Genomic DNA, 27392 nt, shown 5'->3' with positions numbered 1-27392 from the left:
TGCTAAAAATTCAATGAAGTAAAGCTACAAAAAGATGATGGAAAAATCTTGGAAAATAATAAACATTGAACTACATTATTAATATAAAATAATATATTTATTTATTCAATTTTTTTCATGCGCTAAAGTGAAGTGCCAGTGAATCTGCATAAGCTATAGTGTGTTATATAAACAGCGATCCAAATGTTTTGACACGGTTAAAATAATACAGAAAGTTAGAAATTATAAAAATTTAAAATGATGGTTAAATTATAATAAAGTTATTGTTTTATGATAATGAGCTAAGTCGTTAGTGGAAATTCTTTATTATTGAATAACGACTGAAGATGCCTCTAATGCAGTCATGCTGCTGTTGGAGATCATTAAGAAAAGGAAGTTACGCCAGTGCTGTTTACACTTTGGTAAGTAACCTAACAAACATATTTATTTATAGAAAATAATAGTGATAAAATTTTAAATATTTTATTTTTATGCGATTCTTTATCTACACTTTATTATAAAACAAATTTACAAATGACTTTTTGAAATAATACAAAAAATGAAAAGTTCTATCGATTTAAACAAAAATTATATCAATAATTTCAAAGCGTCACCCAAATTGTAGTCATCCTGGGCAATTATAAAGAAGTTTTAAACCGGATGTTTTTTATTTTTTCGATGTATTACTATTTTACATTAGTACAAGAGCCGGCAGCCGATTTCTTCAGGTATCTATTTTTTTAATGAAACTCAATTTAAATAATGATTATAATTTAATACGTAGTTGCCGGGTTGCCTAGTAAAAATTAGCCGCAATTACTATTATTTAAAGTGGATTAAATGTCATTTAAAAAAAAAATTATGTGAAGAATGTAAAAAGAAAAAAATATTTACGGTCATCGTGTTTTTCAAAAAAGCTAACACTAAATTGAAGTTTACTTTTTCCTTTACACGATAACACATGGTTGCCTGTAAAAAAATGATCGCAAGTAGTGGTCGCCATATTTAAACTAATCTTTCACTCTGGATGAGTGTGAATAAGAGAGAAGGGATGAGTGTGAATTACTTCGTGTTGTAATAAACAAGAACACAGCGCGACTATCGTGTACAGAAAAAATTAACTTCAATTTTTTTTAAAAAACACGACGAACGTAAAAATAATTAACAATAACATACCTGGTTTACATCTGGCAACATGGAAGTTGCAGGCGACTGAGCGCTGCCAACCATTTTTTTTACATTCTTCAGATCATTTTCTTTCAAATGACGTTTAACGCACAAAAAATATAGTTGCAATTAATTACAATATATTTAAAGGTAATTGCGGCTAATTTTTGCTAGGCAACCCGGTAATTATGTATTAAATTATCATTAATCTTCATTTAAATCGAGTTACCTGGAGAAATCAGCTGCCAGATCTTAGAATAATAGCATTTCATAGCATATCTAATATTTCTATTATCCGAGAAGGAACCCTTTTACACTCTACAGCTATGCTTCAAGAAGGAAAATATGGTTATCAGAAACATTTCATGACCCTGAGACCCCAAAAAGCAAAAAAACGTGATAGGGGAGTAATGTTTATATATTAATGCATATGATTCGTACATAGTGTTTATGGTGAGTAATATTGATGAAATTTGGCACAGACTAGTATAATTTGATGGTATTCCGGGTTAATATCTTCGGGGATGTGGTAGATAGTAGTCAATTTTCTCAAAATTTTGCGAACATTAACCCTATTTTATATTTAACTCAGAATATTCGTATTTGCTTATCTTACATTTAAAAAACTTTGCTCCCAAATTCTTCTCCTTTCCCAAAATCGGAAAAAGCTTTTTTTATTTATTACGTATTTTTTAATCGGATTTAAAAAATTGTTTTTAGGCATAATAGTAGTGCAAGCAACCCCAAATAAATATTTGTATGGTTATAAGTATGGTTATGGGTGTGAGCATGAGGGTGTGGGCATGGGTGTGGGTGTCTGTGTGTGGTTATGGGTGTGAGCATGTGGGTGTGGGCATGGGCATGGGTGTGGGTGTGTGGATATGGGTGTGTGTGGGTATGGCTGGGTGTGGGTATGGGTATGGGTATGGGTGTGGATATGGGTGTAGGTGTGGTGTGTGTGTGTTGGGGTGTGGGTATGGGTATGGGTGTGATACTCAAATTTCTTTTCCTCCTTTTTTGTTTGTAAAAATAATTTTTTTTTTCCTTTCTCTTTATAAATTTTCACTTTTTTTTGTTACTTGAATGAATTTCCTTAATTCTCTATTGTTAGTCCGTCTTCCGTCATTCATTCATTCAATATGGTAGCAGTTCTTAAAACAACTATTTTCGATACAAATAAATTTAGACTGAAAATACTACAAATTATCTATTTAGAATCGTATATATAATTTTTTTTTTGGTTAGGTAAAACACATGGGTCAAATCAATTGGTAAACAAATAATAGTCAAAATTAAAAGAATTTTGAATCTTATATATCCTCCTTAGAATTATATAAAATAGATGGCTATTACATAAAGCATAAAAATTCTACCTTTTACCTTAAAATTCTACCTTTTTGAAAACGTTTTGTGAAATATTTAAAAATAACTTAAAATTAAACTTGTCACATTTTCGTGAAAAAATTACAAATGAGATAAATCTAATCATCTACTCCACAATAATAAATCAATTACGTTATACAGAAAAAAATTATGCTGTGAAATTTACATAATTCTAATATGTCAAGCACCGCATTTAACTAAAATATTATATGACTTTATTACAACAGAAAATTATTCTCAGTTAATGAGTGCGGCCTACTTTTTGTTTACCTTGTTGACTTAACGAAAAATTTAATCGATTTTTGGAAGAATTCAATTTTTTCCAGGTCTGTGAGTAGATATAAACAGTTGTTTTGCAGACTTCAACTTTCTTTTAACTTGTCAATATTAAATCCTACTTTACAATGAATGTTTGAATCTCCAAAATTTGAAAAATGTTCACATTGCCCATTACGTTTTTGCTAAACGAAAACATTAGCCCAAATAAATAATAACTTTGCTCATCACTCTATTAATCTGATTAAACCCCTTAAAAAATTGTTGTGTACTATCATCTGGAACAGCCCCAAAACATTTAATTCGTTTACATCGACAATTGTCGCCGAGCCATTATTAGTAACTTACTATTTTTTAAGTCAGTTGTCTAATATTGGTGATGAAATAAAATAAAAATAGAGATGCAAAATTTAAAAGGATCTACCTAGAGATTCTTATCCCTTTCCAGAGATTAATGTCGCATATCCGTTAATAATAGTGTTAATTTTGTGGTTCAGTTATTAATTTCACTATTGGTACACTTACCTGTTCCAAAAATAAAAAAAAAATAAAATAACGATTAACTAAAACCGGATTGCTAATTTTTAACCTATTGTAACATTTTATTCTAAATAACCGGAGAAATAAATCGAGTTATATAAAGTGGTAAGTAGATTAAGAAAAACTAAAAACCGTTACTTTGTCAGTGCGTAAAATGATTAACTTATTTTATGATATACGAGTAGTTGATATATTTGAAAAGTGAAGACATTCAGAAGCAGTTTACAAAAATTTTACTTACAATTTAATTATAACTTATTTACTTATTTTACTTACAATCAATTATGGCTGTAAAAAACGTCTAAATAAAGTATAAGGCAACAGAGCAAACTTATCTCAGAAAATAGTATAAGTGAAGGATAAGTGCAAGCAGAAATATTTTTAATAATTCAACAAGACAAATATTTTAAAAAAATTATAGAAAAGAAGGTAAATTAAACTAAAAACCCTCTGAAATGGTGGATATTTAAATTGTCTTTCAAAGACAATAATTCCCAATTAATACGTAGGGCAAACAAAGATGCAATCTCAAAGAAAAAACCACTCCCTAGAAAATAGTCACAAAATTAGTTTATTAAAAACTAAATTTTTAAAACATTTACGTAACAAACCAAGAATTGGATGGTTGGGAAATTTATTACATTATTATTTAAATAGAAACTTCATTGTTGAAAAATGACAGGAACCGACGTCTAATAATCTCTTTGAATTTTTAATTTATCAATCTAAAATAAACCGTATTTTTGAAATTTTCCATCTTAAAAATATTAATCAGTTTTATTGAGTGACTTCACGTTTGACTAATTTAAGATTCATGTTATTTGAGACTAGTTTTACTAGAGTAATACGTTAAGTCGTCACAGGAAATCTCAATCGGAGGCCTAAGTTAATATGTTTTTCTTCTTTCAGTTATGATTGTCCACGAGTAAAACTATTTATTTTACACGTATTTAGCTAAATATATTTATTTCGTAGTTTTTACTTTCCCGTCTAGCCTAGCGCTATAGCAGAACTACAGCTCTAAAAAGTAAAGTATTGTAATCTGTCCAATTTGGGAATATGCGGTTTTCACCGGATCTTGACTTTTTGACACCTAAAGAACCCAAAAAATCGGATAGAAATTTTTTGAATGTTAACGTTCGTACGTACATGTGTGTTTTCGGTATTTACCTCCAAATCACCTTTTATCTCCAGAACTAATGGATCGATTTTGACCAAAATTGGTCAGATTACTTCTATGGGTCATTGATGCAATTAAATTTTCACTTTCAGTATCTCGAGATTTTGCCTAATCTATATATATATAAAAATGTTAAGTTCGTTTGTGTACGGCTTCAAAAACTCAAAATGTTCTGCACCGATTGAGCTCAAATTTTAGCACGATATATAACTCGCATCAAAGATTGTTTTCATCTATTTTTAATAAATCTATCTATTTTTAATTTGGAAATGTAAACAAAGGAAAACCAATCAGATCAATGCAAGATGGCCGCTGACAAACACAACGACCAAATTTCTTTGAATTATATTTAACAGCTAAAACATCTGTATTTATTAAAAAAAAAAAAAAAAAAAAAAACTATAAAAAAAAATTTAGCACGATATATAACCCGCATTAAAGATTGTTTTCATCTATTTTTAATAAATCTATCTATCTATTTTTAATTTGTACAGTTTTTTAATAAATAAGAGACTAATAAATCAGATGGAAATGTAAATAAAGGAAAACCAATCAGATCAATGCAAGATGGCCGCTGTCAAACACAACGACCAATCACAAAGAGCCCGTATGGCCATTGCCAATGTAAACAAAATCACAACTGATTAAGTAACAAATTTCTTTGAATTATATTTAACAGCTAAAACAAATGTATTTTATTAAAAAAACAAAAAAAAAACACCAAAACAAAAAGAAAAGCCACCAAGAAGGATGACTTAAAGTAAATAAAACACCCAACTTTCTTATAGCCGAGATAGACTTAAGACTATGCAAACAAAAAAAGTCGAAATAACCAAATACACAGAAAATAATATCCCTACATAATGACCAAAAAATGCTTTCTTAGGTTATTTTTTTACATATATATGACCAAACAATCGGTTTTTGGTTATTTAGCGTTTTTTGCTATGTATAAGCAAAGAACAAAATTCACAAATAGTAACACTGAAACCACACAACTAAGTATTCGTTTTTTTTTTCTAACCTCCGAAACCAACGTTATGCATTGCTTCAGATGATGATATGAATGATTTAAGCGTATGAAAATGCCATGCCTGACCGGGATTCCAACTCGGAACCACCGGATTAAAGTCCGAAACGTTACCACTCGCGCCACGGAGGCGGGCAAACATATTCATTAGGAGCCGAATAAAAACACGACTTACCAATATGGCGTTGTGTGTCAAACCAATTTTATACGGACTATAATTACTTTTAATACGCGAAACCCTTTGGAATGATTGAACATTAACTTAAACCTCTTCAAAAATTATTCCTTTTGAACTAAGCCACGTTTTGATATCATTGTTTTTCTATAACACGGCTGGAATTCTTTTCGTTTAATGATAAGAAGCGTTGTCGAAGACAATAACCTAATTCTCTTCCAAAGGACATAATAGATCGCTAAATTATTTCTAAATAATTCAAATTCGTGTAATTTTTTTACGAATCGCGTTTTTATCAAAATCTCACCTCTTTCTCAATTGACCTGCGGGGTTTTGTTTTCTTTAGACCGTAATTCATTAGTAGATTCATACTTTAGAATCACGTTGTACACTGAAGCAGCACAGCGTCTACTTACGTTAGCAGTTTATTAACATCTGAAATCAACGCCAATTTGATTATTCTGTAATCTGTAAGCATTACTCTGCTTTTGTACGCATTTAAAATGATGTGTTTTTTCACATGACTTAAGGGTTTTTTTCGTAGCCCACAAATCTTTATATATAAAAATGTTAAGTTCGTTTGTGTACGCTTCAAAAACTCAAAATGTTCTGCACCGATTGAGTTCAAATTTTAGCACGATTATATAACCCGCATCAAAGATTGTTTTTATCTATTTTTCGCATCAGTAACATACCCGCGACTGCGAGAAAACAGTTTTTTTAACGGTCAGCTGTGTACCAGTGACCGCACCATCTGCCGGAAGCGAGGGGAACACTCGCCATACTAGCTAACGACAACCGCAGTCACATGTGAAACAATACCTGTTCCCAATTACATTGTTTATTAAAAATAAAAAAAAAAGTATCCACTTGCATCTGATTTAGATTGTTATACAATCTGAATTAAATATTCACATTAATCGAGGTACTTTTGTGTGATCGTGTCGTGATTGAGCTGCGCCTTTCACCAAGCTCTGAATTTATTAGAAAACGACCAACAGTGGGATATATGTATTAATGACGCGTGCAACACTGCACACCCAAACCAAATTCGCGCATTATTCGCAATTATATTGACCGCTTGCTTCCCTTCATCTCCCGGAGAGTTATGGGAAATATATATCGATCGCATATGGCTGAGGATATTTTGCATAGAGTACGCCTAAAAAATACCAATATGACCATGGAATTTACAGAAGGCATTTACAACGAAGCATTGATAAATATTGAAGACAAGTGCTTAGCTATTGCAAATAAAGTTCTTAGTCAATTGGGAATGCCAGCACCCACCCGAGCTGCGATTGCTTCATTTGATGTGGATTTACGCCGTGAACAGAGTTACAACATTGGTGATCTTCAGTCATATGTCCAATCAAACATTCCCAAATTAACGCGTGAACAGAAAGGCATTTATGATCGCATAATGCAAATGATAAATGACGGAGTTGGGGGACCTTCTTGTTGGATGCGCCAGAAGGAACTGGGAAAACATTCCTCATTAGATTGACTCTAGCAACGATTCGATTAAAAAATGACAATTATCCTGTTGCGGAATATTAATCAGCCAAAACTCTGCAACGGCACGGACTTGCAGTTAAGAAATTGATGAATGACGTAGTGGAAGCAACGATTTTAACGGGGCCTTTCAAAGGTGAAGATGTCCTCATTCCTCAAATACCCATAATCCCGACCGATACACCATTTTAATTTAAAAGATTGTAATTCCCAATTCGATTGGCATTTGCAATCACAATCAATAAAGCTCAAGGTCAGTCTTTAGAATTGTGTGGTTTAGATTTAGATGCGGATTGCTTCTCACATGGGCAACTGTATGTTGCGTGTTCCCGAGACGGCAAACCAGATAGCCTTTATATGTACGCAGACAGTGGAAAAACAAAAAAATATTGTATATCCACAACTATTGCAAAATTAAACTTCTATAAAACGTATGCTTTGTTTTGTTTCTCATTTCTCATCCATGCAACCATAATGTGCCACAGTGAAGCGTGGCGGGTAGAGCTAGTTAAGATCATATTTTTCTTCACAAAATTTGTTATTAAAAATTAAATATATTTGCAAAAAAACAAACTTTTGTTTGCACCACCCAAAAAAATGCTCTAAACTTTGTTGTGATCGCTATGATGGTAGTTCTTCATTGTGGTTTCTTCTACTGTCGTCTAATTAGAAATGTAAATGTGTTAATCTTTACTAAATTGGGAGCTCCAAACCCCACCAAGCGGCCGGACCCCACCAAAAATCATGCATTTTTAACATTTTTTTCTCAGTTTTTTTTACTGCTTAAAAAAAAGATTTTTTTATGAAACTGAACTGACTCCCGTTTTGGGGTTCGCAACAAACATGGTTGCATGAGTTATTATTTATACATTTTTGCTGAAAACGATTTCAATATTTAAAGTTGTTGAAATAAAAGCTTTTTTTTTAATAATACTAGATTTGAAATTTGCTATTTATAAATAGCTGCGTGAAAGTACTACAACTGTGTTGTCAAATCTTTTCTCAGTTATTTATCTACATATTTATTGTAGTCATTTTACCCTCTGAGTACTGCTGATGACTGTTTAACTATCAAAATATTCAATCGAAATGTCGGTTTAAATTAATAAAATCTTTGTAAACGGGTTTTGAGTGTGAGCTTTATTTCAAATTTAAGTAATTAAAAAAATTAATGTTTAAATAAATATTTTATATTTATGCGCGTGTACACACACTATTGTATATAATAATATCCTTTAAAGTTATAAAATAATTTTAATTAAATGTCTTAACAAAACACGTCTCTGCTATTGTGAAATATTAAAAATGAAATACTTCACAATTTATTACTTTAAAATATATATAGTCTGAAGTGTTCAATAAATTAACCTAAAATCGTTTTAACTTTTCCGTGAGTTTGCTAAATAAATTAGCAAAGTTTTTTTAAAAAAAAGAGGTGATATATTACTTATATCGATTCAAAGTAACTCTAGGATATACGAGTATTAAACATTTCAGATGCTGCATATGACATAATAAAGTAAACAACATTTTACAATAATATATTTCAACCTTTTTGAAGTTAATTTTAAAAAATCTGATGTGGACACCACATGACTTTCTTGTACGCCTATTAAATTACATATACACACATTTTCTGCTGTACTTCATTTAAACTTATTTCATTTGAAAGTGAGAAACGATCCTCCAATTCTTTAATTAAGTGGACAGTTACACAGTTGTGGACATCACATTGCATCACATTTTTTTTGTGGTGTCTCTATAAGCGTCTTACATCAGGAAAATATTTTTGAAAATATATGTTTGGGGCGTAGCTTTATATGGAAATGAAACTTGAACGATGGGAGTACCTGAGGAGAAAAGATAGAAGATTTTCAAATATGGTGCTGTAGGAGAATGTTAAAAATCAGATGGGTGGATAAAGTGACAAATGAAGAGGTGTTGCGGCAAATTGACGAAGAAAGAAGCATTTGGTAAAATATACTTAAAAGAAGAGGCAGACTTATAGGCCACATATTAAGGCATCCTGGAATAGTCGCTTTAATATTGGAGGGACAGGTAGAAGGGAAAAATTGTGCAGGCAGGGCAATGTTTGGAATATGCAAAACAAATTTTTTTAGTGATGTAGGATGTAGGGGGTATACCAAAATGAAACGACTGGCACTAGATAGGGAATCTTGAAGAACTGCATCAAACCAGTCAAAATGACTGAAGACAAAAAAAGTTATTGAATTATTATTTATTATATATATATTTTTTTTACAATAAGAGGTTAATAATTAATAAATCAATATGTTTAAACTATTTAAAACAAAAGGATATGAAGTCCGATTCGAACCGATGTGTCTTCCCCTTTTAAGATTCAAATATTTAATTAATTAAAATTTAATTTGGCTATAACATTAGAACCAATGAAAATATTTACCACTTATGATATATCGTTGAAAAGCTCTTAATGAAGGGTTATTACTGCAAGTTCAGAAAAAGTCCAAAATCAAAATCTTTGGATTTTGGGCTTTTTTTGGACACTTTTGGTCCAGTCGATTGCAATCAAAAGAGGAGGTACACAACTGGATGTTACAACAGTTCTAAATCCAAAATTTCAACATTCTACGGCTAATCGTTTTTGAGTTATGTGAGATACGGACGTACAGACATCACACCAAAACTAGTAAAAATAGATTCAGGGATGGTCGAAATGAATATTTGTTGAAAATTGAAAACAAACATTTTTCTCCATCACAATACTCCTTTACTTCGTACAAGGAAGGAAGCAAAAAATATTTAATACATTTTTATGTGGTTTTAAAGTACTAAAGCTGCGCTGAGGGTATTTTCGATAAACTTCAACTTACATAATAAAGGTATAAATTAATCTACAGACACTAATCAATGTCTGGCACAGATTATAAAGTAAACTAAAATGATGGTAACTAAACCCTTTTTCACTTAATTTATTAATTAAATCCCATAATGATCAATTACTATTACTTATAACGAATATTTATGTACTTGAAATAAATTACGACCAAATAACATTATAGTTTACATTAAAAAAAGCAATAGAAAATTTAAGTTGAACTGTTGTATTAACCTTTTAATTGGTTGTTTTTCAATTTCTGATTAATTGGTAACGATAAAACTACTGGTTATTTTATTGTATTGCACATCATCAGTAACATTCTAGATGTTAAATCTTTTATTATAAATTTTGAATTCGAAATTTACGAATTTTTTTATACTCACTATGAGAATTTAAATTGTTCATTATTTAATTTCATAAAAAACTAATACTGATAAATTAGACTATTTTTGCAGTACCGGAATAAGCTGCAGGTTAATAGAATGCACTTGTAATAAAGGAGAGGCATTTACAATTCTCAGAGTAGAACTCTCTGAGTGTAATCATACTCAAATATGTTAATAGAGTTTAAAAAAGTTAAAATTTTATTTGTGCGCATTTTGTTTGTGTAGGTTATCAGCATACATATGATGTGTTGCCGAAAGAATTTTTTTGATTAGGAAAAAGCTAATGTAGCCAATCTTAGTATTATTTTTACTTTCCCGTCCAAACAGCGCTGTAGCAAAGCTATAGCTCCAAAAGTGAAAGTATTGTAATCGTTTCAATTTGGGCATATGCGGTTTTCACCGTATCTTGACGTTTTGACCCTAAGGAACTCAAAAAGACCGGATTAAAAATTTCCAGATGTTTGTATGTACGTGTGTATGTGTTCGGTGTCGCACTCATAAATCACCTTATTTCTCCAAAACTTGATCAGACTTGATCAAAACCACACTTACTTCTATATATAGGGCATAAGAAGTGAGGCATGAGATGCCTAATTCATATTCTTTCTTCTTAGGCACATTTTTTAAAAATTAAAAAATAACAATATTTGCAAAAAACCTTTGCAAAATCGCACCCCCACCCCAAAAAAATGCTTTAAACTTCTGCTATTTTGTGACGTCATAGGTGAGCAGTATAATTATATAAATTAATATTTAGAGTAAGAAAGTAGCTTGGACTGGCCAGCAGTTAACTCGATTGCCCGGTTGACTTGGTACCTAATGCGTTAAACCTCACGGCTACACCAGTCTGGCGACAGTAAAATTTGTTCTACATAAGTTGTGAAATTACAATAGTTCAGTTACTGCCTACCGTCGCCGTTAGTACTGCCATACCCGGCCGTGTGTGTAAGACGAGCAACAGAAACAACCAACAGTTGTAGGAATTTGTGCGATGCGACTGGCTGCATCTGTCTCAGATTATTTAACTAAAAAACAAAAAAAAATAATTGACCCCACAGGAAACACAACCATAGCACAGCAAAGCTGCGATGGGGATGCTAGTACATAATATATATTTGTCCTACATCTGTGTTTTCAGCTTTTTTTGTTTTACTTAGTTAACAATTTTTGTTTATAATATAATCTATATAAATAAAAAGAGAAATGTTAAAGAATAGGTTGGATGGTTGAACTGATAGATGGGAGATTGGAATGTGATGGTAGGGGAAGAATCAGAGGGAAATGTTGTGGGAGACTTTGGATTAGGTATAAGAAATGTAAGCGGGGCAAGATTGGTGGATTTCTGTAAGGAGAACTTTTAAAGGAAAAAGGAGTCGCTTGGAGGGAAAGGAGATTAATAAGAAATCTGTACTTGTCACAGAAGGTAATAATAAAGATTGGGAATGAGTTATCAGAGGAAAGCAGACTTGGGAGAGGGGTGCGGCAGGAATGTTGCATGTCACTGACTGTTAAACAGTTCAGATACTGATACAACTGATAGATATTGAGTTATTCAAAAGCTATCCTTTTTCTCCTAACTAATGATAGTCAATTTTTACTTCAATAATTGTAGATCGATGTACTGATTTCCATGTAACAAATATGAAATGATTCATTTCAATTGTTTTAAGAAAAACAGACAAAATAAATATAGAACTTAGCTTTCGCGTGATATAAGCTATTTTTCAATCTATAAAACCAGAATTATCTGAAATTTATCAAGTGGTGTATCAGATCACCTTAATTATAGATTTTTATTGTGCATTGTTGTTGTATACCTTAGAAAGTATTAAATAAAAATTTAATTTTCACTATTACTTGATTCATTTTGAAGAAATTATCCAAAACAAAAAAAAAAATTAACACAATTTTTCCTTCAGACTTACATAACCACCACTTAGAGCATGTAGAGAAAAAATGATATTTCAACTTAAAAACACTCTCCATCTAAATATTTTTGTTATAGTTAAATTCTCACTAAAGTTATTGTTTACTATTCCCAAAGCTCTTTTTTCCACCTCTACCAATGGTTCTTGCTTCAAAGCTGATTTCTTATGCTAGTGTTTCTGTTCATTCGCATTTTTTTTCTGCACTATCTATCTCATATACTTTAGTTCTACTGCTCTCACCCTTTTCTTATATTTTTCCAGCAGTTTCACACTTTCTGTAACATACATTAAGGATGGAGTATACATTAAAAGCTGTTTTTTTAAATATGGTTTATGATTACAATTTTTTGTCATACATTTACAACAGTTATGAAAAAAGTGTAGCATAATTTTTAACCCTAATAGATACTTAAAACTCCTGACATAGAGGTTGAAGTGGAAAAAACAGTGATTTGCTAAATCATAATTTCATTAGTATTGAACCTATATCAAAATTAGTATCATTTAAAAGGCCTAACTTAGTTTTATAAACTCTAAGAACAGATTAAAAATATATTGTTAATGAAAAATCAAGTTCATTGATGTAATTATTTAAAAAAATAAATACCTTAAACCAAAAACTCTATATATGGTTTATCAGAACATAGATCAAGTAATTCTGAACACTTGTTTCAACCTAGTACAGAACCGAAGATATGATTGATCTACCAAATGAAAACATGGAAAAAATAAATTTGTGTAAAACAACAAAATAAAATTAATTAAATAAACAGTAATTAAACATTAGAACTCACTCTGAATCAAAACTGCTGCCCTGCTCCATACATTACACTGAAAAGAAATTTTTGAACTTTTTTTTAGTATTTTTAGCCTATACAGAAATCGCTATTTCCAGCCACTATGAACTACTCACCTGCTCCAGCCTTACTTCCCTCTGTTCTGCAGTCAAACCTTGTTATTCTTCCATTTACGTGGTGATGCTCTGTTAAGAATAAACAGAGCATCACCATAATCTTCAGAGGGTTCATCTCCTGACCTCTTTCTTCAAAAGCACTAACTCTTATTTACTGAATTTTGTAAGTCTTGCTGAATAATTGCTAAATATCACATATACACAGCCTCATTCTCCAGTTCCCAATGTTATTTCTTTTTGTCTGCCTCTTACCACTCCCATATAATGCCATTCATTAACACAATTAACAGAAACAAACTCAAACTATATTCCTGCTTCACATCTTTACCTTTAAAATTTACTGACTTGTCATCTTTCACCAGTTATTCTACCTGCTCCCATAATGGTTTCAATATAAAAATTAAATTTTTGTGATCAACATGGCTGCAGTTACAATTTCTTTCCTAGCTTTCCGTAGCTCCTGTCTTGGAACTGTATCAAATGTGAGTCCTTACATCAATAAATACAACATCAATTTCTTTCTATCAGCTTATTGCCTTATTCACAACCATTTAGAAGGTAAAAATATAATCTACAGTTTTTCACTGCTTTTCAAAAGCAGTCTGCTCAATTTCCAACTCCTCTTTTTTTGCCTCCAACTTCTTATTCAGAACAACTATATAATACCCTTTTCATGAAGTTAGGAAATGAATGTTGGAATGGTTGGTAGCTGTGCCATATAGATTAACTGTGCCGAAACAGTATTCTGCAAAACGAGAAGATAAATTTGATACTTATAAATTTTGTCAGGAATGGTTGGATAATCTGTTCCACTGATAATAAATAACACGCTCCTGTATTTATCTGAAAGCATTAAAGGATAACCGTAATATTTCAAGAAAACATTTTTAATAGTTTTTGTTGATAATTCCATATTTTATACCTTAACTTTAATTTCTTAATATGTTACTTATAAGGAAATAAAATATTGTAATAGTATTACATGTGTAACAAGGATATTTTTAATACAATTATTTTTTAATTTAGAGTTGTTTTATTTCATTAAAGTTAATTCAGGGTTTAAATTAAATTTATTTGAGGAAAATTACGTAAGGAAATACAAAATAAAAAAGAATTTTATTCTTATGAAAGACATTTTTTAAAGAAATAAAATATGCTTATATCTGGAATCTTTTTATTTCATTTAACTTAACCACAAAACAAAGAAACTTAAAAAAAGGGAATAAGTCAGTAGTTAATATTGTACTGGGTATCTATAAGAACTGTCTACAATGATAAATTAGCAAACTGACATTGACAAATAGATGGTACCTCAGGATAATAATTAAGAAAAGACTTTTCTATTCTGAGAAAAGAGAGAAATGTATTACTTTGTAAAAGTAACTTTCTAAATATTATAGAACATAAACTTGAATTCTTATCACTGAATAAATTATTTTATTTTATAGCTTTTTATTTTGTTATGTGGACCTTTGTAATTCTGAAAATTTAATTTTCAACACTAAAAAATATATACACATACATCGTAACACAAATCTGGAAATGAAAGATCGAAATATTGTCTGTTTCTCATATTAAATTATAAGAGCAGGCCAATATAAAATAAAAAATTGAGTCTTTTTTTACTGCAATACTGGCTTACTAGCCAGTACTGTAGTCACAGTACTGTTTTTTTTTTAGATACAGTTTCATACATGTATCTGTCAGTCCTATGTGAATAATGTTACCGCTTGGACAGTCTTTAAACTCAAACAATTTTTGGCATATTATTTACTTTATAAAAATTGATGTTTTCTTTCATTTCATTTACTGTTTCATTAAAGTGAGACCAATATTATAATTAAGAGTATCAAAATAATGACCCAATTTCAGAAAATATATTTCATTAGGAAAATTTTAATTTATAGTTTTCATTATAAAGGAAATTAGTTCTATGTTGGGTACTGTTTATCTGTTTAGCTTCATTCTTTTATCACAACATAACGCATTTCAGAACCATACCAATATCAAAACTTGTTGTACTAGTATTTTAAATTTCTGTTAATCTTTTTATAGCGTTTAGACACGCCCCTCCCTACATTTTATGTCATGTCTTATCTAGCCTATACTTATCTCATTTTTTCCTGTTTTCAGTAAATTGAAGTTCTTGAAAAGGACATCCATTTGATTGTTGAGCTGTTCATTATGATCGTTTTATTGTTACTTTTTACATTAACGAAATCTTTATATTAAGATTTATAGATTTTATAAAATGTTCATTCTTCTTCCTTTAACACATTTGTGAATTAATTTCATTGATTCTTCCATTTTCATTGGGGTATGACCTTTTATTAAACGCGTTCCATAATTAAAATCGTAAATTTAATTTAAAAAATCAAAAACAAGATTCTAATTATGCATTCTAATGAATTATATATCTCATAATAAGAATTTGTTATAATTACAAGAAAAAACACTTTAAAATTTTACTTATAAAGTTTTAAATATTCAATTATCTCTATCATCTGCTCATGGATAATATCAAGATGACAGTTAGATTGTTCCACAACATGTTGCAGACGTATCCACTGTTGGAGAAGTAAGCTGCTGTGATCTTGGTTTTCAGATCAACCAAATGAGCAGGTTAGTGTAACATACTAACTTCACTTCATAAATTCCGATCATAAAAAGTCATAAGGTGCAATGTCTGTTGATCTTGGGGGTTAAGAGTGTAGTGCCAAGTCTTGGGTTCCCGTACGCCTTATCCAGGGTTGAGGGAATGCTTAATTTTTAATTGTGGAAAAAGCCACAACTGCAGTATCTCAAGTTAAGAGTGGCTTGTTACTGTGTTTCCTTCAAAAAAGAAAGGGCCATAATTTTTTATAAACGAAACCAAATAAAATACATTAACTTTTGGTGAATCTTGCTCCTGTTGTACAATTTAGCGCAAATTCTAGTTTCCATATGTGAACGTTGTGTCGTAAAACATTATCGCTAAGATGAAATGTTACTGCAATTCTAAAAATTAACCGCGGTAAGAAACTGTCGTCTTCCTTACCATCTAAGAACATAACAGAAATCTTTGTCACTTACTCGAAGAGCTTGTAACACTTGTAATTGGTATGGCCTGAAATGAAAGTGTTGTCTTAATACACGCTAAATAGTCACGTAAAGGTACGCAAGTTCTCATCTATCTCGACAAGTGGACTTTTTCGGGCTTCGCTGAGAAGCCCTTGAATTCGTTGTACATTTTCTTCTTAAGTGCACAGTAGCCCTTGGCTATTCTTTTTACACAAACATCTCGATCATTGAAATAGTTTATATCAGCGACGAATGTTCTTAGTCAATGGTGGATAAATCCTGAGACACACCGCTAATATAAACTATCGTCTTAATTGTATAACACAAAACCACGTTCTGTTGCATAGGTGCTATGTAATTTACAACTCAAGTTAGCGTTGGTTTGGGTGCTAGTATTTCGATCTGCCAGCCGATATTTTAAACTCTAGGAAGCACACTTCCTAACCACTGACTATGCGTGGTTATATGGTTATGAAATTGGGTCATTATTTTTAATACGCTCTGTATTTTAAAACAAAAATTGCTTTTAAAACATAATACAACAATAATAATTGGATTAATAATTTTATGGTATTTTTTTAGTTCTATATTATAATAAATTTATAATATTTATATATTTCTGAAAATTCAAATAATTCATCAACAGACTGACCGCTGTGCCAGTTAACAACTACCAAACATAGTAACAGAAAAACTTAAAAAGTAATACCAATCGACTTTCGCAGGATCCCGCATCATCAGTCTGTACGTATTTATATATTAAATAAAAACTTAAAAAATGAAGAAAACAAAAGCGCCTACATTATTTCAGCGTAACAGTTTTTCAAGTTAAAGTTTTTTTGGTTGTCAGAGTTTATGTTTCCTTCACTTTTTAATTTATTATTTATTTTTTGTTTTTTGATATAATACAAAATTATCTACCGACTGATGATGGGGGATCCCGCGAAAGTCGACTTTTGGTTAAACTTTTAAAGTTTTTTCTGTTACTATGTTTGGAAGTTGTTTTATTATTGTTTGATATATATATATATATATATATATATATATATATATATATATATATATATTCTAGCAGACCCGGCAGTGCTTCGCTATTGCTAGATTTTTTATTCGCTAAACATTAACGAAATGAACATTACGGAACTTCACAAAATTTACCGTTCCCTTTACGCTTTTCACTTTTACTCTTTCTCTGTTTTACCCTTTTCCCTTTCCCCTTTCGTTTCCCTATTTTCCTTTTCCCATTTCGTGTTCCCATTCTAATTTTTACCATACTCCCTTCCCCCGTTTCCCCTTTACCTATCCTAACGCCGTTTCTCTTTCACTTATTTACCTTTCCCCCTTCCTCTTTACCCCTTTTCCCTTTTCTTGTTTCTCCTTCTCCTTTCCATTTTTTTCCAGTTTTTCCTTTTCCCAGTTTTTCCCTTTTTTCTTTTTTCCATTTTCCCCTTATTCCGTTTTACCTTTATCGATTTTTCCCTGTTTCCCAATCCGATTTTCCCTTTTCCCTTTTTCCCCGCGTGTAAATCGGTCCAGTAGTTTTTTAATCTATAGCGGACACACATTTCGAGAAAACTGAAACGTAAAATATTTGGTATAGCATGCTTTTACGTCCAACACGTAGCGCTGTTTTTCAAAAAAGCATGTTTTTACCTGCAACAGGTGTAACGTTTTAGATGTATAAATAGAAAGTATAAAAAAACACGCGCACATTCAAATGCAGCGTTGTGTCAAAATTTCAAAACAATCGGTGAAGAACTTTCGGAGATTTAAGATTTTGAACAAACGAACATTTTAATTTTTATTTATATAGATTTATATTTTTGTGCGATTGATAATTTTGTGCTTTATTAGGAAATAATTCATGGTTATTATTTGTTCGTTTTTTCAGATTTATGAGGAAATAGAAAATTTCTATCAGCAAAAAGATCTTTCAAAACATTACATGCAGCCACTGTAAGGCTTTCCTAGAAACTATATTGAATGTGTTAATTATTTTTATTATTTTATTTTTGGATGGCATGAAAAAGATTAGAGATTATCCTCTCGTCCAGGAAGTTGAGATCACGACTCAACAGATCAGATATAAAGTATCTCTTAGATACTTTATATCTAGAAAAATTCTGTAATTAAAGACATATTCCGGCTTGTTGATTCCGAAATGTGACAAACTACGAGTATAGTAAATGAAGAAAGAATGCGACTGTCTTCATAAAATCATGAATTCACCCAACTTAAAAGTGTAAGCATTTTTATTTTAGGCAGTTTTTATTATTGTTTTATCTAAAGTAACGATAGGATAGAAAAAGTGCTGTAAAGTAAAATTAATTTCTATTAAAACGAAAGGAAAACTCGCCCATTTTGTTGGAAAGAGTACAGTCATTTCATGTAAGTGTGGAATAGAGTGCAGACATTGTACTTGCCTGAACAGTTGTTTTACTCTGAATTTATTGTATTCTCAAAAAAGAACGGAGGTTGCCAGTAGTTTTAATAGAAATTGTTTTTTCTTTCATAACCCTTTTTCCTTTTCGAAGTTAACTGAAACCATTAAGTTATATATACACTGCAACAACAGCTGTTAAAATACTGCAAAGTGTTTTCACCTTAACCAAGGTGTACTACCTATCTTTTCCGTAATAGACTATTTTTTTTTAATAGCCACGGTATTGAAAAAGTGGTGTCTGAAAATGTTTAAAAATATTTAAACTACAAATTTAATTCTTTTTTGTCTCACAAATCGTATTTTTACAATCGGTTCCGATTAAAAACCCACAAATAAATTGTATTAAAAAATCAACTGAAGAGGGGTTCTAGCGAACACCTTCATTAAATTGAATATAATAATTAAACATATATACACAGTATGAAAAGTTCCCGGACTAAATTAAATAAAAATATAGATTTAATGAAACGAATTTACTCATATCAGCCCTCTACATAGAACCCATCTCTAGTTCATCCTCATCCAACGACTCTCTACCGTCTTTAAACCGCTTCCACCAATTGTATTTGTTGTAGTACGAATTATCACCGCATGCAAGAATAAGTTTCAACGAAAGATTTTTGAAGTCGAACACAAAATTTTATCGCGCTTCTCTGTTCCATGTCACGAGTTCGCACAAGGTTACGTAAACACAACGTATGCGGCCGAATATAACTCGAGACTGGTGTGACGAAACGTGATGAAATTTTGTACACACACTCGTCAGACATTGTTCTACATACTTCCTTGGTTGTTCGAGAGATGGGGCTACTTTTATCGACTACAGAAATTTAGTTCAGGAACTTTTCAGACCTACTATGCATAATAAACTATATATACATATAACGTCTATATAAATAAATACACTTGCATTGATTGGGATCACAAACATTCAAGAGATCACAATATTGTAGTGAGACCAAAAAATTCCACAACATTATTAAAAAAATGCATGGGGATAAACAAAATACTAGCATTCACGGTAAGAAATAGAAGTGCGCTAGGCTTCTCACTAAGGCATAGTAATGACTTATCACATGTGTGAAACCAAATCGGTTCAAGTGTCACTCAATTTTTATGCTAGAAAGTTCATATGACTGTCTAATTGCTGTTTTTAACTTAAACCGAACAGTTTGATTCGTCACGAACATAAGGCAGTCCAAGACAGTACTGAATTTCCTCATCCCAGCAAATTACTCTTAGACCAGTCAATAGAATTCAAAAAGGACTGCGTTTGTAAAAAAATTATTACCCGGAAACCGATTGCGGGATATTTTTAAACAATGTTTTTGTGCAAAAAAAATATTTTTTTTTCATCCGTTAGAGTAATGACAGCACATTCAATACAAAAATTGTAGAAAATTGCCGAAACCTGTAAAATGAAACCTTACTCGTTTTGATTGATGCCTTTCCTGCCGAGAAAATCCGGAAAAATGGTTACTTTTGCGAAAATTTCTAAGTGCAGCACGGCACTCTCATCAGACTTATTCTCCCAAACGTATACTACCACCTCGCTCGGCTCACGCGGCGTGCTCACATGTAATTCTGGAGGTTTGGGTGCATTTTAAACTAATTCAACGGCATTTAAACGAATGGAAGTAAATTAATGAATTTTTGTTTAGCTTCTCTAGTTTCCGAATCAGTCTTTAAATTTTCATTTAAGCGCTCGTACGAGATTGAATAATTGCTGCAAAAAAAAACATGAAAAATTTAGAATGTATTGTATACAAAGTATGCATCCGATAGAATCCAGCTTCTGCACATATATTCTGTAAGAGATTACCTATATTTTCCCCAAAGGCCGATGCTTAAACGCAAAAACAACAGTATTGAAAATTTTCGCAAAATAACCATCTTTAGCAGCTTTCCGGATTTTCTCGTCGGGAAATGCATCAATCAAAACGCGTAAGGTCTCATTTTATAGGTTTTGTCATTTTCTACAACTTTTATGTTGAATGTACTGTCATATCTCCAACAGTTTTCATTTTATAAGCAAAAAAAAGCATTCTTGCACAAAAACATTGTTAAACAATTGTTACATCGAGTTGCGAGCTTAAAACATATACGTTTTCATCTATAAAACTTACTTCAAAATAACTCGCAATTGGTTTCCGGGTAACAATTTTATCATGATAAAAAGCCCTTTTGACTGGTCTATCTGGAATGGATCTCGCCAAACTGTTCTGTAAACTTTGTATAATATCAACGTTACTTTTGCACATCGTGCCCTACAGCTACAGATTTAATGTTCTTTTTTTAAATGAATTTAGATAAAAGTTTACGTTTTAGTCTAGTAACCAAGTTATGGAACATTCGAATTGCATTGCCGGGAAAACAAGGATTTCTTTAATAGTTCTTAGGTTTTCTTCAAATAAATTTAATTGTAAAGAATAGCACAAAACAAGAGATATTTAAAAATCGCTATCTCTAAATGCGACATAAAACTCAAGTTTTCTTATCAAATAGTTTGAAATGTAAAAAATAACTCTCCGGAGATGAGTTTTCCTTTCGTGAGGGATAATTATATATTTGTAATATAAGTTTTATATATACGAATCGGTGATAAAAAAGAATGGCAACCTTTAAAATAACTTTCTACAAGTATGTAAGAAGCAAATAGGTTGTCCCATGACAGCTCAACCTAAACTGTCAGAAGAAGAAGAAGAAGAATCTCCTCAGCCCAGATTCCCTATCCTTCCTTCATTATTGCATCGGAAGAAGAAGGTAAATAAATATTTTGTAATCTCCCAAGGAATAATCCGAGGAAAGGTATTTTCACAAACACGATCAATAAAGGGATCGGAACACGATCCCCAAACACATCCATCTTAAAATAAAGTAAAAATAAATACATAACCATCATTAACAATTAAATACCCGCCAGATAAATTGAAAGACCCAGCAGCGAGAAGTCTAGGCTCTGCAATAAACAGATATAAAATATCCCCCGACAGCCTTGCTTTCTGCCATTCTGCCACCATAGCCCGAAGTTTTCACTTCAAGATGTTTGTTTTTTCAATGCCCTTTAAAATACTGTGTCAAAACTTTCCATTAAACTTTTTTAATTGCCTCCAATGGGGACCCCCAAGTGTTTGAGATGTGGTGGTCTAATACCAAAAACTAGTTCGTTTCGAGGAAAGAGTAAAGGATTTTATTAATCGTTCAAAAGTTATTTGGTTGCCATACTTAGTTAAAACTGTCAATGTAATATATTATTAATCTTATTGAATTCTATCAGAAACATCTAAAACATTAAAGTTTAAATAGCAAAAAAAAACAAAAAAAAACTTTAACTGTAATCTTTAGATTAATTGTTTTTAAATTGCTAGGTTAATTGAGGAATGTATTTGAAATTGTTTTTGCATCTGTTAAAAGGTTGAACACCGTAAAAATCGAATTTTAAAGCAGTGACCTACTTCATTAAGGTTCTTTTAATCCAGTACGGAACAACCAGTATAGTTACTTCAATCAGCATGTATTCCTTGTAAAACTTTATAAACAAAACACTTCTAATTAATAGTATTTAAATATACAAATAAATGTAACTAATTGTTCGAAATCTTTTTTTTTTTAATTTAATTTACTAAAATAACATAAAGAAGTAGATGATAGAAATTAAATACTGTATTACTAAGACGTAGTAATGTTCAAACTGAGGTAAGAAAAAATTATCACTAAGTATAAATTTAATTTATGGTTAAATGAATATCAACGGATGCAAGGAAAAATATCAGTATTTTATACTATTTATTAATTAATTTATTTATTTTATTCCGGTTAGCACAGGCTTACGTCCAATTACATTTACCATACTTAGATATTTTTATTTTAAAAACAACTTGTAGTGTGAGTGAAATATCATCTAGTTCCAACTAAGATTCGAACTAAAACCTTTGGGATAAATATAGAGACGATACCACTCCGCTACAGAGGTCACCGGTGATATACCTGTTATATTTTAAATGAAAGTTTTTTTTCTGTCAACGTGAGAAGTGATTCAAATACAATTATTCAAGGAGCACCAAATTTGTAATTTATATTTTTTATAAATCGCTACTTAGGTTTCATTTATTTATTTTTGCTGCATGCAATATTACGTGACTATTACTTACAATTGTTAAAAATGGGGATTAATGTTTTCCGCATGACTCTCCTACAACTTATGTCTTACGTTTGTATGTAGCGTAATGAAGTATAAAATATATAATAAATAATGACGTAAATATAGAATATTTACAAATATTCTAAGTATTATGTAACCTAATATATAATAATATATAATATAATATTGTACATTATATATTACAACACACATTACCTATTATAATTATTTTATATATAATTATATATATATATATATATATATATATATATATATATATATATATATATATAGTCTTGTACGCCGTTCCAGCCTGGAGGAGAGAGTTAGATACGAAGACTGTGAGAACGAGACTGCTCTCTTTGCAGAGGTCGTTGGTAATTGGGGTGGCGCGGTCCTACCAAACTCTTTCGACGGAAGCAATTTTAGTAATAGCGGCCATGCCACCTTTAGATCTGATAGCGGAGGAGGTAGTAAAAAGATCAAGCTAAGCGAGATGTGGCAGCACCGTTAGGAAAGGGCGCAGGTAGGAAGCTGGACGAGAAGGCTGATCCCTCAGATCAAGCCATGGTTGGGCAGAAAGTATGGCGAGTTAACCTATGAGATGACGCAGTTCCTGTCCGGTCATGGCTGCTTCAACAAGTATCTGTGGGACAGAAAGAGGAGGAGGTCGGATGGGTGCCTCTACTGCGGAGAGAGTTATACATTGGAGAACACGGTGTTCCACTGTATCAGATGGATGATTGAGAGGAGAGTGGTGGAGCATGTTATTGGTGTGATCACCCTAGATAACGTGGTGGAGACGGCGGAATTGGGACTCCATTAGTAATATGGTGATTCGTATAATGAGAGCTCAGGCTAGAGAGGAAGTGGAAAATGAGGAAGACGATAGGGGGGGACGTCGAAAATGGAGATTTGAGGTTTCTAGATTAGGAGTTGGGTGGATAGCCCCTTTCAGGAGGCGTGGGATGCCGAGGTATCTCACGGCCGATGAGTTAAAGGGGACTCAAGGGGGATTTGTTAGAGGATTAAAATGAAACGAAAAGACCAGAGTCCCGGGTGGAGGGTCCTCAGGGCCTTCCACTTGGAGGCAAGGCATAAAGGAAGACCAGAGTCCCGGGTGGATGTCCCTCTAGGGGGACTTCCTCTTAGAGGCAAGGCATTAGAAAAGACCTAGTCCCGGCCGACCGGGTGGTACCCCGTGCTGGGAACGGCATAGACGGCTCCAGCATGGTCACTCGGGAGGGCAAACGCACCCTTGGAATTGAGTCGTGCTTCGCCGGTCTACGTCCGGTCCCAAGGGGAAGGGGATTAAAAAAAAAAAAGAAGTATAAATCGTTCGAAAGAATGAATCGTTCGTGAGCTGCGCGCAGCTGCCCACGATAATAATTGAATTATTATTTATCGTAAAACTTTTTTACAATCAGAGGTTAATAATTATTAACAAATCAATATATTTAAATTAAAAAAAAAGTTACAAAAAGGAGATAAAGTCTGATTCAAACCGATGTGCCTTCCCCTTCTAAGATTCAAATAGTTCAGTAATTAAAATTTCATTTGGCTATGACCTGGAACCAATGAAAATAAGTACCACTTATCATATATAGTTAAAAAGCTCTTATTACTACAGTTAAGAAAAAGTTCAAATTCCAATTTTTTTGAATTTCGGGCTTTTTTTTGATACTTTTGGTTCAGTCGATTGTAGTCAAAGGGGAAAGTGCACAACTAGATGTTACAACAGTCCTAAATCCAAAATTTCAACATCCTACGGCTAATCGTTTTTCAGTTACGCAAGATACATACGTTCGTACGTACAGACGTCACACCGAAACTAGTCAAAATGGATTCAGAGATGGAAAGTGATAAATGGAAAATAGATATTTCCGTTGAAATCTGAAAACCGAAATTTTTCGCGATTACAATACTTCCTTTACTTCGTACAAGGAACTAAAAATGTGAGCACATACATCAAACAAACCCACGCACTATCCTTTTTTATGGGAAAGACTTCTCGACTTTCAAAGATTTATACTTCTTTATACGAACGATTAATATAAAATTATATTTGTGTTTTGGAAATAAAAAAGGAAAACGTTGGGATTAGATCTGTGTTAAAAATTACAACTCGTGAAACAGCTAAAAATGTTAAGGATTTTGAAGCTTTTATTGTACGCTCAATTCATGAACGTTATTTAGTTACAGTTGGTAAAATCATTTAACAAAATGATGTGAAATGAAACACACATAATAAACCATGTAACATTTTCACGCGGGCTTCTGTTTGTCGTATGTGCTCACATTTTTATTTTAGCTACTATTAGTGCAGAGGGGAATAATAGCGTTGCGCTATTAGTCCGCTCTGCAATAATATAATGCTGGATCGTTCTTGCGCTGGCGCAAGAACGATCCATTTATTCGAAAGATTTGTACTTCTTTAGCTGTTTCTTGAATTGTGTTTTTTTAAAACACAAATATAATTTTGGACTAATCGTTCGTAAAACATTTCGTTGGCAAAAACATTTAACAAAATTATTTGTTATGGAACTAAACCATGTAACATTATAGTAGGTCTCTTTAACGGTTATTTCTCTAATAATACGAAAAACGATTACAAAAATAAAACTTACAAGTTGATGTTAATAAATTTAATATTACATTTAAAAAATTATTTTACCATTTGATCTGTTCGTAAACATACATTTAAGTCATAATCTTGTGGTGAACCACCCTTGACCTTTGACTCCTGAAATCATTATTTAAGAATTTTCAAAATTTAAACAGTTTTATTATTCAGTCAAAATTAACTGAAGGAAATTCATTTTCCCTCAATACGATTAAATAATGATTTTATTAATAAAAGGTCAGAACCTAAAAATTATATTAATAATTTTTATGCATTTCCACTGCTAAACCTACGCAACTATCATCGGGCTGAAAAACCGTCAGTAACACGGGTATCCGTAGAAGTTTGTAATCCGTGCATTTCTGAAAACGTGCGGATAGCACGTATAGTACCCACGTTGCCCCAACCAGTAGCTTAAGTATGCGTATCGGATTACTACTATTAATAGAATATATATGAAATATGCTAATATAGAGAATTTAACATTTAAATCCATTATTTTAATTTTTTTAACATTTAAGAAACAGAGACAGATCTTTTGAGTGCAATATGATATGGTGGGAGGACGTAAGATATCTTGTTTAAACTACTACTTTTAGAGCGTGACGTTGCATTGAATATCATCTATTACGTGGGTAGACCTATATGTTTCTTTGTGTTGAATTTTAGTGTCAATGTGTGGTGACAAAATTTAAATCAGGAACTGAAAATATACATTAAAATATCGAAAAATTAATCGATTTTTGAAAAATTTTTTATATAGATACTACAGTGCGTCCAAAGTTTAATAAATAGTACTGTTATTTGATGATGTTTTACAACTTCGCTGATGCCAATGTTAACTACTCTCTTAATCACCCTCGCAAAACTCTCTTTCCATTTGCTTCATACATAAGTGAACATGACAAATTTAGAAGCAGTTAGTTGTTTGTAAGACCAATGGTTTTCTGGCCTTTGTTAATTTAACGTGTATGATTATATATAATAAGGCATTAACTACATAAACGAAAAGAATGAAAGCTTCGTTATATTTTTGTGTGCCCTTTATTATTTTAACGTAGCACAGCTTTCGCTACCACGTGATTAACTTTATATGAAATATGGTAGAGATTAATGCAGTATTAGCCGGAGTTGTATGAAATAAAATATTTATCTTTATCTTTTCTATTCTATCTTTCTATTAATAAAATATTTTGTCTCACAATAGAGGTTAATGCAGTATTAACCGGAATTGTATGAGATAACAAAATATCTTGTCTCTTCCCTGCTCCTATTCAACACTCTCTAGAGTTCGCTTCACTTCATCTTGGTGGAACTTCACTTCATCTTCCACCTTCAATAAGGTGGAACCTTATTTAATAACGTTTAAAATTTCCCGATAGATAAATTTTGTCTTTTGTACCGCCGCAAATATCTTATAGAAGTTTTTTAAAAGTAGAATACATTTAGCAAATATGTTACAGAACTTTTTTTAAATAGAAGTTATTGAAGACTATTTCATTATTATTTATATTTACTTTAATATAATGGATGAAATTAAAAATATTTTGAGGGAAATCGAACCAAGGACAATCTGAGAGAAGATAAATTCTGGATTCCTGTACTATCTGCTAGAAAAACGGAACCCGTAACATTTTTAACCAAACATTCATATACAATATGATAACAGAATATTACTCAAATTATCGACTGTATGAATAATTAATGTTATCACCGATCAGCTGTTTCATTCTGAAAAAAAAATTAATAGAATTTAATTTAATAATAGAATTAAATTAAATATTTAATTT

At 31.6% G+C, this 27392-nt stretch overlaps 1 protein-coding gene across 1 annotated transcript in view; it reads left to right on the top strand.

Annotated features, from left to right (window-relative positions):
* Window positions 1-294: 294 nt before the first annotated feature.
* The window catches only part of LOC142329497 (uncharacterized), a 237641-nt gene continuing 210543 nt past the window's right edge, over window positions 295-27392 (top strand). Inside the window, exon 1 of the mRNA XM_075374170.1 lies at window positions 295-401. Within this exon, the coding sequence (XP_075230285.1) occupies window positions 327-401 (75 nt within the window). The 5' untranslated portion in view covers window positions 295-326. The remainder of the gene's footprint in view (window positions 402-27392) is intronic.

This window comes from Lycorma delicatula, chromosome 8 (genome assembly GCF_047948215.1).
Source record: "Lycorma delicatula isolate Av1 chromosome 8, ASM4794821v1, whole genome shotgun sequence".
Classification (NCBI taxonomy): Eukaryota; Metazoa; Arthropoda; class Insecta; order Hemiptera; family Fulgoridae; genus Lycorma; species Lycorma delicatula.
This window is presented reverse-complemented; position numbering and strand designations above follow the sequence as displayed.